We start from the raw sequence: 16,950 nt of genomic DNA on the forward strand, positions 1-16,950 counted from the left end.
CTGGGCTGGAATGCAGGAGATCACAAGTTCAAATTTCATCTCTTCTTCTCCCTGCTTCTTATATTTCTATGAACTTTACTACACAAGCTGAGCAGTACCTTATACTCCTACTTTAGGAAGCAGTCAAATATCAGCCACCCAATTTTACTAGTTAACAAGCTTTATAAAATCATTTCTAGCAATGCTGAGAATAGTACTCATGTCTTTGACATGATGAACCCCAGCTTCATCCCCTCAAGCGTCAGAAGGAATCCACCAAATCTATGCGTGTGGCTATGCAGTCTAACCACTAGTCAACATTCCCTTTCCAGAGGGTTGGCTAGAGAACAAACCCTATTGATTACCCATATAAGGGGTATTTGTTTACACATAATAGAACTCCTCCTTTCCAATATTTAATAGCTTAATTCACAGTGAAGAAATTTTTTAAAAACAGCTTTTAAACTGAAGAGCCACTGTTAGTTATGGCACAATATGCAACATTTACATTATTTTCACACATTGGTAGGTATGAGGGTTAAGAAGTAGGATGGCTTTTGTGAAACAGCATCCATTTTCCTAGCAGGCAGCCACTTGATTTAGTCCTCTTGAAAACAAAAGGAAACAGGGCAGCTATCTTTGCAAGGAGTATCTACTCCTCAAGTAGTAGAGATCTCCAGTAAAAATGGCCTATGAGCACCTGCAATCCTATTAGGTAGCTTTAACCCCTCAAATTTTGGCCATTTCGAGTAAGGAGAAATTTTGACTAAAGAAGGAAAAAACAGACTCTGCTAAACTGCAACTCAGTTTTTTAAAGGGTACATTCTCATAGTGTGTTTTTTAGCTGCATGAAAATTCTGGATGAAAATAAAACCAGTTACTAGTCAGTTGGGTACTATGATCTGTTTAAAGTTAAGTCTAGGTGGTTCTTTAAAAATGTCTGTTTCATGTATGAAAACTGTCTGACTTTGACCTAAAAACTCTAGGCAAAAATAATTCCTAGTATCAGCAGGCCTGCTGACAGCAATTCTGGACCCCAGGGCAGAACAGTCAATGGGGCCCCCATAAGCCGTGGACGCGGTCTGCCTGACGTTTGGGCGGTGCTGCACCTGCACTGGCTGGTGCCCAGGGAGCTGCCAGCTGCGCTGCTGGGCGCACTCTTCTAGCACAGCCGGGGTTCCACACGCCCGCTTGGTAGGGTTGCCAACTGTCTCATCGTGCAAACACAAAGATCATTGTCCTGCTCCTTCCCCACGACCATGCCCCCTCCTGCCCCTTCTCCGAGGCCCCGCCTCCTGCTCCCTCCATTCCCCCTCCCTCTGTCAATCGCTTCCCCCCCACCCTCACTCACTTTCACTAGGCTGGGGTAGGGGATTGGAGCGCAGGAGAGGGTGAGGGGGTCAGGCTCTGGGAGGTAGTTTGGGTGTGGGCTCTAGGCTGGGGTTGGGGTGCAGGAGGGGGTCAAGGGGTTGGTGCTTACCTCAGGCAGCTCCCAAAAGCAACCGGCACACCCCTCTGGCAGTGGCTCCTAGGCAGCGGGCCCAGAGGGTCTCCACGTGCTGCTGCCCACAGGCACAGCCCCTGCAGCTCCCGTTGGCCACAGTTCCCAGCCAATGGGAGCTGTGGAGTCAGCGCTTGGGGTGGAGGCAGCACACGGAGCAAGGGCGGGCAGGAAGCTTGCCTTAGTCCTGCTGTGCTGCTGGCAGTGGCAGCCAGGGGGCCCTCAGGTCCTTTTAAATCACCTGGGTCCCTGGGCAATTGCCCTCTTTATCCCCTCCGTTAGTGGGCCTGGGTATAATAACTTTTTGTTGGCACATTACTTAAAAGACTGCTTTGAGTCTAATGTTTCTGTGGGTTAGAGTAACTGAAATGATGGTAGGTTATTGTAAAAGAAATGACAGTTAACAGAAATTGCCAAATAGTAACTACTTATAACTGTGTAGGGTATGATGCTAGTTATGACAGAAAGGCCTTAGTCTGACAAGGATCTGAATGGGCAGATTCAGTTGCAGGATCTGGCTATAAATTATTATAGGTGACTCAGGCTTTGGGAAGCACTGCACCCACAATTAGGGCTGGCCTTTCCAAAGAGTTTGGTAATGTTTGTTCTCAGTGGGAGCTATTGGATTCTGAGCTCTTTTGAAAATCTGCCCTATAACTCATATCCACATAGAGTTCAAGAAATCTGTTTCTATCCACAAGTGTGATAAAGTGTGGTAGCACTGGTGTGTCTTTGGTACCCAGAGGGTTAACTCAGCTTGGCTTTCTCCTTGTACAGGTGCTCAGAGGAAGTGCTACAAGAAGGACTGCTGGAGGGACAGAAGAGGAGATTACTTCTAAGAAGCCAAAGCTCCACACCCAAGTGCTGAGTCAATTTCAGGTGGCAGAATCTCCTTATGTTTTAAGTTGGTAATTTATTTTCGTTCATGGTGAGGTCAGATGGACTCAGTGTATGCACATGTGCAGGGGTCTCCTATATGGAGCTCACTAGAAAACTGGGGTCTTAATCTGTGTTCTTGCAGAGTTTAAAAAGAGAAGTTTTCTCTTCATGATGGTTATAGGTTTTGCAAGAAAGCTCAGGACTGGTCTTAAGAGGTGTACAATCAACTACCTTACAATCATTTGGTGCTTTTAGGAAATTTAATGCAAGGGTAAATTTACATAGTAAACATTCTTTCAAAGTCAACCAATACTAAAACTAAATATGCAATCCTATTTCTACCCTTTGTTCGTAGGGAGCATCATAATCTTTGAAGTTTGATAGTCTTTATGTGACCATTCACTACTTTTCAAACACAATATACCAAAATGTAATTTGATGATTCCTTTAAAGACAATGCAAGCTAGATGTGCTCTGCTCCTCCCAGGAGCAGGCCCTATAGAAACATAACATTTAGGGTTCAGTGGCTAATGTAATTGGGTGGCTGTGTATAATGCTGCACAACCGTGAGTTGTTTGTAGGGAATTGTGGTACCAATTTCCACCAATTAGTCCTGCTTTCATTTCAGTTCAAACGCTAGATTAATGGAATTGTTTGCAGGGTTTGTACAGCTGCTTTACCCATGGTTGCAGAAAATCATGGTCATAAATACACTCCTGTTTGGTAGTTTTGCTGGCCTATTATATTAGCTAGGTTTATCACATTAAACAGACTTGGTGTACATCAGTAACGGGATAGTGCTAGTAAGGCTCTCAGAGGCCTCCTTTCCCTCTATCTTCCACAGATACTGCTGGGTACATAGACACAGTGAGTGGCAGTGTGTCTCAGACTCAGGGTCAGCAGATTTAGTCTTGTGGGGCTTGCACAAAAGAGCTGTGTGGATGTTTGTTGCTCTCTGAAGTCCACTCTGCTCTCTAGGCATCAGACTCCAAGCCACAACATCTACACAGCTATATTTAGCACCACAGCTCAAGTCTGTCTAGGGAGGCTCTGAGACTTGCTGCAGTTCACTGTGTAGACTTTTCCAACATAGCCACAATATCTGAACACCTCACAATGTTTGAAGTATTTACCCTCACAACACCCCTGTGAGGTAGGGAAGTGCTGTTATCCCCAGTTTACAGCTGAGAAGCTGCAGTATGGAGGTTAAGTGATTGAACCTGGGTCTTTTGAGGTTGAGGCTGGTACCCTAACCACTGGACCAACCTTCCTCTTTGAGCCACCTATTGATAATGTGGTCTTCTGTTGTTAACTCTACCTTTTTCCTCTAATTCTGACTCCTTCACCACCCTTCCTCACACTTGTATCTGTTCTCCTTCACTCAGTGCTTAATTTGTGCCAGGGCTGAGACTGAAATCTCTAGGCTTCGCAGTTCATAGCCCTGGCACCTCTGAGCTTGCTGCACTAGTTATGAATGTAAAAAATTGCTTGAGCCCTGGCACCTCTTTCATTACAAATTAAGCACTGTCTTCATTGCTGTTGAGTTCCTTGGGGGGACTGTCTGGGGGACTATGCTTACTTGCTTCACTCTAAATTGCTCTCTCAGCTCTGCTGTCCTTCTGAACATGCACTTCCCTGACCAGCTCTTGGTCATGAAGAGTCGGGGCTTTACAGTTCTCTGCAACATTCTGGGCAGTAGAGAACAAGGTTTAAGCAAGCTTCTTTAATAATAAATTTAAAATTTTCCTCTTTCAATAATCACACAATCCTTTTTTTCCTTATTAAAAGTCAACTCTCTAAACAAAGTTACAATGAACTAAACAGTACAGTTGAGGTTCTGTTAGCATCTGGCTAGTGAAGATCCACTTTCTATAAGGACCAAAATCTTTCTCCCCAAACCTGTACTTCCTTGACTTCACAAATCACTTAGCCTTATTTAGAAATGCTCCCTCTCTAGTTGAAACTGAGTCATCTTCTGAGTCAAATTGCATTGTTTATCCACGAACTATTCAGTGGCAGTATCTCCCTGCTCACACCTGGTTCTGAGGGGGAGGTTTAATTTGAGAGGAAGCCCAATCTAGAACACAATTAAAAATGAAACAAACCTATTAACAATGCTAACTGTCCTCTTTCAGCACATAGCAATTAAAGGTGATTAGTATACATCCTTTTCATGCTAGTGAAATTTAAACAGCATGCAATTATCTCTGGCAATTTAAATATTAAATATTCTACTGAACTCCTGCAATTTCAGTCTGCAGATACATAAGGGTATCCTCTTATGTATGTTGTCATAATTACAGCAATAGGCAACATATTCTAGATACTTGCTTCAGAAAAGTTAGAAGGGCAACACTGGTTATTAAGTTATCCTGCATGTTCCCTGAAAAGAGGTACTAAGATAAACTAGTGTTTATGCAAAACCAGTTGCACAGGACTGCCAGCTGAACGTTTAACTTGCTGCTTTTTGCAGAGTCTTGAATGGTTTCTTCAAAATAAAATGTTTTCTGCTTGCTTTTAACATGGGAGATGATGGGTCCTCTCTCTCCTGGAGAACTTTAGCAAGATTTTTGGAGGACCTAAATAGTAATTTCTCAGAAGGCTAAATTGTACTTCAGCTCCCTTCCTCCCCCTGAAGGGAAAGATTCTGACTTAAATTATCTACAGTTAAGGGCATAGCCTTGTGGGAGTCCACTATTCAGGTTCTCTAAAGATAATTGCAAGGTCATCCAGCAAAAACTGAGTATTTGATATTTCTGGCATTGCAAAAGAAAAAAAATCAACCAGGAGAACTCTTTTGGTAAGAGATACAAGTTACATTTAAAATGTTAAAAAGGTTGTGTACTGGTCTGAATTTGCAAGTGAGGGCACCCTCTTAAATTCATATTAAGGTATCTAAATGCTGAGCCATCATGCCCCTTTTAGTTAGGCGCCTGCACCAATCTGTAGACATTCATGTTTGAAAACTTGGCCGCTTGTTATACTTTGTTCCCTAGTAAATAATAAGACTAACCAAGCTCCCCATTCCTATGAAGAGTGAATGAACTGTCATTAATCAAGAACCATTTTATGCTCCAGTCACTTACTTTGATACTGGAGTTATACTCTAACATATGTGGCAAATTGCCAGCACTACTTTGATGGGTCTCATGCTTTCTCTTCTTGGGGAGGATTCAGAGCAATATTTCTCACCCCTGAACTGGGGTATTAACTGCCCCACTAGTGTCCTAGAGGGGGGGGACCCAGGCCCACCCTCTACTCCAGGTCCCAGCCCAGGGGCCCTAGGGATAGTGGTAAACTGCTTGAACTAGCAGTTCCTTCCCCTGGGCTACTTCCCTCTCCTGCCCTTCACCTTGTGGGGCTTCATGCCCTCCCTCTGCACCAATCTGGTGTCCTTTTACCTAGGGTCTTGGTGGTCTTAGCCCACTACAGCACTTCTCCAAACTCTCCCCTGCTTCCTTCCAATCTGCTCTAACACCAATCCACTCTGCTTCAACTCCTTCCCTTGTGTGATTGAAGCAGGGGAGGGTTATCAGCTGACTGGCTTCTGGTGCTTTAATTAATCTATAGCAAACTTTCTTCCCTCTATAGGGAATAAGGCTCCTTTCTGCTTCCAAACAAAAAAAAAACCACTCTCCTGCTGCCCTCTGGCCATGCTGTATCACACATTAGGACAATTTACATAAACAAAGTTTTTGCCAGGAGGATTTGGTTTTGGTTATCTGTGGAGTCTTCTGAGTTGTTTCTGTTATGGTTGAAGCCATCTTTTTTTCCTCTAATTTTGGGATTGAAGAATTGATTCAAAGTGCAAAGATTACTGCACAGTGGTCCCCAATAAGGTAAGAATGTTGGAACAAAAGTTCCTGTGGGTGATGGGTGTTCTGATTATGGCCCAGTGATAAACTTGGCAAGGGCTCTGTGGGAATGGAGACTGAATTACCCTGTATATCCTAGAAGGGGCATCTCCAAGGGAGCTGAGCCTCATTAGCAAGGCAAGGTGGAGAAACTTCTACTGGAATTGCCCATGCTGTTAAAGAGTCCTGTGCATAACTGACAGCTGGAGACAATAGGATCTTTTAATTTGGCATCTCTCATGAGCACTATGCATTTCCTTGAAACCTGTTTTAGAATATAGCCTTTTTATAGGAAAGCACTAGCTGGCAATGACCCAAGGGGAGCACCCAGCACCCCATTACACCCAAAATCAAACCCTTAGTGACACAGGAGAAATCATGGCACAGCACATAAAGCTTTATTGCTAACTGTGGCTGGCTCTCAGTACCGTTATCAATGCCAAAACAACAAAGCTCAGGACCCTCTGATTCTTTTTCAGTGTCTTCTTCCAGAAATGCTTCCAGATATCATTTCTGTCCCAGCCTTTGGCAAGGCTTTACCCTCTTTTGCCACTTTCCTTCTTATGCTGTACAGTTCTCTGATAAGGCATTTTATCCAGACTGCTTTTGTAAGACTGGTTAAGTGGAGTGGAAAGGAGCAGTAACCACAATGGAGGTGGCTTTATGGTTACATACAGGCATGTGTTAACTTTGACTAGCACATGCACACTGATGTATTTGTACACAAGATGAATGCATAACATTGTAAACCCACACTTGAAGATTTAATTCTTATACATACAAACGTTGTAATTTATTACTCAAGGCTCTCAAAGAAATCTAAGACATACAAGTCATAGGGAGGTCTGGTTAAAAAAAATAAAATAAAACAAATCTTCCCAAACTTAACCCATCTCTAAAACTCAGAATTGCCAAATGGCCTACATTTCCCAGCAGACTGCTGCTCTTTGGGCCTTTCTACTGGGAACCCTGACCAACCTACTCTTCGTAGTATTAGACTCTGGGCTCAGCAATGATTGTTTTTAAAATGTAGCCTTGGCACTAAATGTTCAAAGGTAATTTTCTGCTTCCTTGGCTTCTTCCATAACTTGGATTATCCATATCCAGTTTCTCTGATTAGAGACATAATTTTAACAATATTGTTTCTTGTCTCAGTGTCTACAAATCTCAGATTTTCCATGTCACGTCATTAAAACTTGCTATGAGAATGTCATGGGATTACAATGAAATTATTCAGCCCTTTCCTGGAAGCCAAAAAATGAAGTCTCTTGTAAGAAAAAAAGGGAATGTGTTTTTTGTGTCTGTCCAGTTCTTTAACCTTATTCTGAATTTCCTTGCTTTTGTGAATTAAAGTGGACCTAAATATATCAATAGTCACTTTCTGCCCTTGAACATTGTTTTGGATTATGCTTGCAATGTCCGGTATGCAGTAAATGCTTCATCACGTTGCATCTCCAGAAAAAGAGGATCTTGAGTAAGCAGAAAGATGCTACACAATATTTATTTTGTAGCATAAGTCACCATGGAAGCCTTCAGTTGCTTGGGATTGCTCAGAAAGTCTTTGTTGAATACTCTATGTACAGGATATTCAGTGTTGCCATCTTGAATAAATTTCATTTAGCTGCTTCTTTGTTTTCATATTATACTATATGTGATACATGAAATCCTGGCATAACTTGGTATCTGAACCTCTTTGAATGTTCATCTTGTAAAGAACACCAGCAGTGATCATCAGTGTGTTGCAATGGTTGGCATGTCTAGCATATGGATTGCTTAAGATCCAACCGCTTCCACTTCTTACAGCACACAAGAAAATTAGCTGGTAACTTCTTTTAAGCCCACCCTATGCAGTATTGCAGCTGCCTTCTACCTCTGGAATATAGAATTAGAACTTGTCTGTACACAAGAACTGAAGGTAGCCCCACTATATAGCTAACCTAACAGATGCACTTCCTGATATCACAATTGGAACCTAGGTCATATTCTGAGAGAAAACTACCAAACAGCTTGTAGTTCGCAGCTTACTTTTTCACACAAGCATTACTTTTGTATTATAGGATATGCAATACTTAAGGTGAATGAAGGTTAGAGGCTTTCATATCTGGATTTGCTTGGTGGTCAGATTATTACAGTATATGAAATATTTCAATGCATATAAATCTGGTCTCCTGCTCTGTGGATACTAAGGTCTCACTATACAGTGCGTAAAACAAGGGAAGTGCTACCTACTTTGAAAGGGGCAGGATGCAGGAGGCCAATACCAATGGTTTTGGCTCTTTGTGCCATAGAACTGGGCTCCATCCAAGATGGTATGGAAGGTTATTGGAGATTGATTAGGGTTGTAGCCAGTGGATTGCAAAACTACTTGTTCACCTTCTCTTTAGGAAGATTGTAGCCCTCACGGTGGGATTCTGCCCTTCAAAGGGCATTTCTGTGGTTGGGGTTCAGCCCATCACAGCCTGTTCACTCAAACTTGGAGGAAGGAAAGGATTTGACCCATTGTAAAATAGCTGAACTATCGCTATCCTGGGTACCTCAGGCCTGTGGATCTATCATGAACTTATAATGTGACCCTTAGTGTGAAGAATATTTGAGGATAATAGGGTTTCATATCGTACATGTTGCTTCTCTGCCTACCCAAACTTAACTTTGCCTCCTAAAGCATGAAAATAGACACACAAGTCACATTATACAAATTCCACTAGTTGTTCAAGGGCATCAATTTCCAGCGTCCTAGTCATCTATCTTTTTGACATTGGTACTTAGCCAGTGCAAGTGCCTGTTTACAACTACTTCAGCCTCTACCAACCAGAGCAAGTCTGAGCTAATGATGAAAATTTGAAGGTGTGTTCTCCATTAGCAGTTATCTAAGCCCTCTAGCTTTCCATAAGTAAAGTTTTGTAATATTGTTTTTCAAATAACTTCCCTGCTACCGTCTGTTACCCATATTAAAAACTGGTTGCTCTTACAATATTGTTGTTGCTAATTCATTAAATAATAGCAGTACTTCAGCAGGTAGCTGTAAAATTTATAATCTGAGCAAAATGCAAATGGCAGTTATTAGACAAACAATAAAAGCAAACTTCATGTATTGTGATAGTTGATTCTATGAAGACACTTGCTCTAGCACTGCTACTGGAAAACAAGACTGCATCTGCTAAACTGCATACTGTATTTGAATATAGGAAAGGCCTAATATTCAGCTTTGTGATAGTTTTGGCACCAAGATGAACCTGTTGGTCTGAAATATAAGCAGCAGTGAACAGATCTGCTCTCAAGTGGTTCTGGCTGTGCAAATTCTATCCAAAAATGCACAGTGGTGTTTTCATTAGCTTGCAGCTCACAATAAAACTCTGGAATCTATAAGCACTCAATCGGTGCTTCTCCAAGTTAATTCATAAGACTCCATGGCCCCCTCTTCCATACAGAGGTCACGATGGAGTGAGCCACAGCTGCAGTGCGCAGGGGACATCACCTTTAAACCATTGCTCTCACAGAGTGCAAAGGCTACATGAGTTAGTACCACTAAGAGTTGCGGAAAAGGTTAGCATTGAGGTTGGGCCTTCTTTGGATGGAGGCAAGCATCATAAGGGCTCAACAGAGCTCTGGATGTTTGATTTAATGTGTGAGATAACTGAAGGGGTCAATTTTGTAAAGATTAACCTTCCATGGAAATGTCGCAATGAGGAGATAGAGGAAGAGTAAAATTCCTGGTGGAACAAAAGGTCTGGATATGTCATTACTTGCATGGTTTCAGTTATTGACTCCCCTTATACACACATGCAAATCTGTTATTCATACTCTATGTGCTCTGTCACATCCCCCTTTTACAATTGTATACAGGTAATTACACTATTAATCAGTCACTTAAATGAATACTTTTATTGTCACTCAGATGAATACACAGACATAGGGCAGAGTGTGCAGAAAGTCTACCTTGAAGTATATCTTCAATATTAAATGAGTCCCTCATGTAGCCAGAGTGGTGTAAGTCTTCTGGCACTAATCAATGGCTGAGTTTGAATTCTTAGCTGTTAAATTAATAGATTCCAGCTGCAGTCAATAGAAACACAGTTAATCCTTGAAACACATGGTAAATATATGACAATAACTTGGAACATCAAAGACATAAATAGCATGAGTTTTTGGTGCTTGAAGCAGAGATCCCAACGGATGGTCTCTAAAGAAGTATCTGTTCCGCAGCTGTAACTGCATTTGTCCAGCTTAGTTCTCACACTATTAAGGCATTGTTTTTGTAAAACTTTGTGTTGGTGGTGTCCTCACCCCAAGCGCTTGTATCAATTGTACTGTCAGTGTGAAGCATTGTGGGATGGCTCCTGAAAGCCAGTAATAGTTGACGTAAGCAACGCAGTGTCAACACTGACATTGCATCAACCTAACTACATTGACCTTGACTCTATGCCACTCATGGAAGTGAGGTGATTAAGTCAGCATAAGGGGGCAGTTACATTGGTGGGAGTGAAATTAAGTGTAGACCCTTCCATAGTCAGGTCAATGCCAGCTGCCTGTAGTGTAGTATGTAGACCAGTGGTTTTCAAACTGTGGGTTGTGACCCAGTACTGGGTCGTGGAATGTAAGGCACTGGGCCGCGGAAGCTCTGGTCAGCACCACTGATCAGGCCATTAAAAGTCCCATCAGCAGTGCTGCCCAGCTAAGGCAGACTAGCCCCTACCTGTTCTGACACCACACTGTGACCTGGAAGCAGCCAGCAGCAGGTCCGGCTCCTAGGCATTGGTTCCTGGCCATTGGGAGCTGGGGCGGTGCCTGAGGGCAAGACCCACTCAGAACCGCTTGCATGCCTTCACCTAGGAGCCAGACCTGCTGCTGGCCACTTCCAGTGTGCAGCACGCTCTGTGTGGTGCCAGGACAGGCAGGAAGCCTGCCTTAGTACCCCCGCTGACCGCAAGCTGCCCGAGGTAAGCTCGTGCCCCAATCCCCTGCCCCAGCACTGAGCCCTCCCTAACCCAGAGCCCCTTACTACACCCCAAACCCCTCATCCCCAGCCCCACCCCAGAGCCTGCACCCAGAGCCCCCTCCTAAACCCTGAATCATTCCCAGCCCCACCCTGCAACCCTCACCTAACCTAACGCTCAACTCCAGCCCTGAGCCCCTCCCACACCCAAAACACCTCATCCCTAGCTCCTGTTGGGTCACGGGCGTCAACAATTTTCTTCAACTGGGTCTTCAGAATAAAAGTTTGAAAACCAATGGTGTAGATCAGACCTTGGTCTCTAAGAGGTAGTGAAGGCAAGGTGACTGGAGCCTACCCATAAGGTGTGTTACTTGTTGAACTGTGGTTCCAAACTCTAATGAGGCATACTCCACATGAGTAAGAGGAGCCATAGGTGACTGGAGAAGTGAGAAACATAATATACAAGGAAGAATGTAGACAATGTAATGTGGATGGAAAAGGAGATATAAGAAGGGAGAGAGAGAAGATGGACATTGAAGATGGTGTAGGAAAAAGCAAGCCACAATTTGCTACAGGAAAGAGTGCAGATAAAACAGGAAGGTGGGGGAGCAAGAAGGCAAATTACTTTTTTATCTTTTTTTAAAAGGTTGACACAATCTACAGTTAAGCAGCTCTATTCCCTTACACTAAAGAGTCTGTGGCTTTGGGTTGTGTGGCAGCCAGCTCGTGGGTTTAGTCCATGTGTAAAATTTCAAGTGTGTAACGCTATATGACAGAAATGCTATATCCAGTGTATGAAACGTGTGTGTATATATAGTGAGATTCTTTCTGCTGCATGTTGAGCCCCACATCCTCCATTACTATTTTTAACCTGGCCCATGTGTCATGCGTTTTGGTTTTGACTGGTTCAAAGATCTGTAGAATAGCAAAACAGCCCTCATGGATCAAGCAAGGGCTTATTCAGTCCTAGAATATAAGTGCCTTGTTTATTTCTCTGTTGTGAAGTAGCTAGTGACTGAAGAATTGGCTCAGTCTTGAACACTGGATTACCTTGCAACCTTGACTGCTTTTAGCAGAATTTCTTAAGAGGTGCTGCAGGAGCTTATCACAGGGTGAGACAAGAGTCTGTGGCCATATCCCTAGACTTGTATGTGGACATGCCATGTCTGGAACTCTTTCCTTCTCATTGGCAACCAAATAATTTCCTTTTCCAGTCAAATCCCTTCTTAGAATACTCTGCTTCTGCACTGCCTGGTAAGCCTCCAAGATTAGAAAAACGGATATAAATATCATGCACCTTGAAAGTTTGGCCCATCATCCTATCTGCATTACATATTTGAACTGTGCCTGATTGTGAGCAAGTATTAGATTTGTGTTGCCATTGACACCAATGGGGCTCTTACCATTGGTTTTAATAGAATCAAGCTTTCAGATTGTAAACTCCTTGGGGGCCATCTGGTCATATATTGACACAGGGCTCAGTAAATAGCCTGAATCCTATGGTTGATACAAGGGCTCTGACCTGAAATCAAGTTAATGTCTCTTTTAACATTGATTATAGCTGTATTTATTTTTACTCTCCTGATCAAACACTTCAGGCGGCTAATGCACAACATTGGATTGCATCGGTTACTGCTCATGCGCTTTGAGTTAGCGAAGTGATGTGGCCTCGGGGGCAGTTTGTCTGGTGTTGCTGCAGCAGAGTATGCTGTGTGCTCCTCCCTCTGCCGCAGGTATTGACTCTTGCGGGCATTCTAGGCTGCTTCTCAGAATAACTTTGAAGCAATACCTTGTGGGTCAGGGAATGCGGGGATAGAAAAAGGCATAAAGCAGGGTTCATAATGGCTAGCAGGCTGGATTCTCAGCTGGACCTGAGCAGAGTGCCGATCCAGGGTGCGGTGGGGTGGTTGTGATTCCTGGTTCCTTGCTGCTCAGCTCTGACTTAACCTATGGCTGATGAGATGCTGCTGTAACTTAAGGTCCCTCAGTGATCCAGTGCCATTGGAGGCCTGGAATAGAAGAGCTCTTCTTTGCTGTGCTCCCATGGTCCTAGTCTGTGCCCTGGTCTTGCACCAACACTGTAACTTAGAGGTGGAATGGAAGGCTGGCATAGGAGGTGGCTATGCTGCCTCTGCCAGCTTTATGCCAGCAGAGTTTTCCTCAAGGCAAAGGAAATTCTCAGCTGGCTAGTTTATTTGCTTTGCACCGTGCGCATTTACTTCAGTTGCAGTAGTACATCTGCCTGCAGGGAAATATAACCCATAGGAAAGGAGTACTTGTGGCACCTTAGAGACTAACAAATTTATGTTAGTCTCTAAGGTGCCACAGGTACTCCTTTTCTTTTTGTGGATACAGACTAAAACGGCTGCTACTCTGAAACATAACACGTAGGGAATCCACATGGCATAACCTTTTCCCAGCATGAGTTGAGTAGTAAAATAAAGGCAGTGAGGCTGGGAAGGCCTGGTGTAATGCTGAATGACATTCCTCTTTAAGAAATGTGGCCATGTACAAACATAGTGCTGCCTAAGACCTCGTTTGACTGTTCTCAGGCAGTTCGAAGCAGAATTCAGTATAGAATTGTCATTGTATCAGTGGGCATCTGCTAGTCTTAAAGGACCTACTTTTCTCAAAAGTTAAACACATCTCAAATATAAATGGAAATGAACCTCAAAGAACAGGATTTGTTTTACGTTAATCATCCTATTCTCTTTGGCATGGAATACAGATTAAAAATGCATTGTGTGCTCAGACTTGTTCAGTACTTGATTCCTGTCTGATCTGTGATCAAAGGCAAACTAACTGATTGCCTACAGACAGTCCCGCAACCTGAAGCAAATACTCACCAACAACCACATACCACACAACAGAACCACTAACCCAGGAACTTATCCTTGCAACAAAGCCCGTTGCCAATTGTGCCCACATATCTATTCAGGGGACACCATCACAGGGCCTAATAACATCAGCCACACTATCAGAGGCTCGTTCACCTGCACATCCACCAATGTGATCTATGCCATCATGTGCCAGCAATGCCCCTCTGCCATGTACATTGGTCAAACTGGACAGTCTCTACGTAAAAGAATAAATGGACACAAATCAGATGTCAAGAATTATAACATTCATAAACCAGTCGGAGAACACTTCAATCTCTCTGGTCACGCAATCACAGACATGAAGGTCGCTATCTTAAAACAAAAAAACTTCAAATCCAGACTCCAGCGAGAAACTGCTGAATTGGAATTCATTTGCAAATTGGATACTATTAATTTAGGCTTAAATAGAGACTGGGAGTGGCTAAGTCATTATGCAAGGTAGCCTGTTTCCTCTTGTTTTTTCCTACCCCCCCCCCCCCCCAGATGTTCTGGTTTAACTTGGATTTAAACCTGGAGAATGGTCAGTTTAGATGAGCTATTACCAGCAGGAGAGTGAGTTTGTGTGTGTATGGGGGTGGGGGGGATGTGAGAAAACCTTGATCTATGCAGGAAATAGCCCGACTTGATTATGTAAAGAGTTGTCACTTTGGATGGGCTAGCACCAGCAGGAGAGTGAATTTGTGTGGGGGGGTGGAGGGTGAGAAAACCTGGATTTGTGCTGGAAATGGCCCACCTGTTGATCACTTTAGATAAGCTATTACCAGCAGGACAGTGGGGTGGGAGGAGGTATTGTTTCATGATTTCTGTGTGTATATAAAGTCTGCTGCAGTTTCCACGGTAAACATCTGATGAAGTGAGCTGTAGCTCACGAAAGCTCATGCTCAAATAAATTGGTTAGTCTCTAAGGTGCCACAAGTACTCCTTTTCTTTTTGATTCTGGAGAGTGAGATGGAGTTCTCCTTCATGGCTTTGCGGTTTAGCAACTGTGTGGGGGGGGAACAGTGATCAAGACCAATCACACAATCTGTAAGTCTCATATAACTGCTTTAATAACTTCTCATCACTGCAAACTTATTTCTGAGTAAATTAGGATTTCAACTGGTAGCTTAGGAGTTCCAACATCCAGAACAAAACCTTTAACTCTTGATTTAGGAGACAAATGTTTGAATCCTCTTTAGCGCATGACTGTCTCCAGGCTTTTCTATTCTTCCCTTCCACACTCATGTGGAGACCTACATCCATCTCCTTCTTGATGCCAATATGGAGACAATTGTCAGTGTTGACATGGGCTCCACATCTTCAAGTATGATAATTCAAACTTGCTAAGAATTTTGTTTGCTGTTATGTTACTGGCACTAATCTATATCAGTTGTGTTTAAGGTTAAAAGTAATTATTGTTCCAAATGCAGTAGCTGTATACCGCATGGAATTTTTAAACTAACTAACAAATATCTGCAATGTTTTCTAAACTATAGTAATCTTTTTTTTTTTTTTTTTGGACTAGAATGCCAATATTTAGGTCCCAAGTTACTTGTGCTTTTCAAAACATTAGACTAGTCTCAGGACAGCTAGCTTTGATTTCAACCACTGCAGTTTACGAGAGATTAATTATTTGGCTCCCTGAAGGAGTGGAATATTTGGTGGACAACTTCACTCCTTTTGCAAACTGTCCTCTTCAATAAGGACCATACAAAAAGCACATACTACACTACAGCATAACAAGCCTTAGGAAATGGAGAAGAACTTCTCAGTGCAAAGATAAGGAGGTGACTGTAAGCTTTAACTTTCTCTTGCATCTTTTCAAAAACCATCTCTGTCCGCATAATGGGCTACAGTAAAATGGCACCAACCCTGCATCTGGATCCATGCTGCTTTTTAGCTTCTCCAGTAGTCTTGCACAGTAAAGACAGGTTTCAGAGTAGCAGCCATGTTAGTCTGTATTCGCAAAAAGAAAAGGAGTACTTGTGGCACCTTAGAGATAAATTTGTTAGTCTCTAACCTCTAAGGTGGCACAAGTACTCCTTTTCTTTTTGCCCAGTAAAGTTTCCCTTTCAAAAAGGCATCTCAGTTAGGGGTAAAGGAATAGCTTGTGCAATGCAGTTTCTCTTCTGATTATTTTCCTCCATACAGAGGATATGCTGTTGCTGGTTGCAAGGTTCTCTTTGCAAGCTGCATAACTTCTGCTCTGGGACCAATTGCATTTGCCATTCCTTTTCAGCTTTAGTATGGGTCAGGAATCATTTTGTCTCCCCATAAGACACAAATATATCGAAGATTCAATGAAAGTAGATAAATGTGGGAGAGCTCTAGCCTTCAGCAGGAAGGAAGAGGAAACCATGGACTCTTGTGTGCTCAGTCAGTTCCTAGTGAATTTGAAAGCTGCAGGGTCCGAAATGTCAACATGGCTGGTGTAAGGATAAGGAGTATTAATTTTATTACACCCAAGTGTTCAGCTTTTCTTGAGGAAATCCTATCTCTGCAAGCAGGGTTTTCATTCTAGATCAATATTTCTACAATCATCTCTTTAATTATTTTTTCTGTCTAATAAGACATTGCAGATGCATTGCATGTGTAAATGTGGGAGGCTTTCTTCCTGTATAGATGCCTAAGTATCTAAATTCACAAGATGAATTAAGCCTTATATATTGGATTTTTTTTTAAACTCGCTCGGGGCTAGTGTCATGATTCTCATGACAAGACCAATTTAGAAACTGCTTTGGACTTCTGACTTGCAGCCAGGGATGTGAATGGCAGTTCATGCAAATATACCCATGCTTGCTGTATTCTAGCTAGCTCGTTAAACATAGAAGTGTACCTGGGCAGGGGTTCAAGCCGGCTTGTGCAACCCGCATTGAAGCACACGGCACAGCACCTGCTCTCCTAATCTTAGCAAGCTAGCTAGAGTACAGTTAATGTGGATACATC

General features: G+C 42.8%; 1 protein-coding gene across 1 annotated transcript in view; it reads left to right on the forward strand.

Annotated features, from left to right (window-relative positions):
* ARHGEF4 (Rho guanine nucleotide exchange factor 4) overlaps positions 1 to 16,950 on the forward strand; it is a 331,988-nt gene that overhangs the window by 54,705 nt on the left and 260,333 nt on the right. Inside the window, 1 exon segment of the mRNA XM_073360097.1 lies at positions 2,258 to 2,359. Within this exon segment, the coding sequence (XP_073216198.1) occupies positions 2,258 to 2,359 (102 nt within the window).

Source organism: Lepidochelys kempii, chromosome 9 (assembly GCF_965140265.1).
Source record: "Lepidochelys kempii isolate rLepKem1 chromosome 9, rLepKem1.hap2, whole genome shotgun sequence".
Lineage (NCBI taxonomy): Eukaryota > Metazoa > Chordata > Testudines > Cheloniidae > Lepidochelys > Lepidochelys kempii.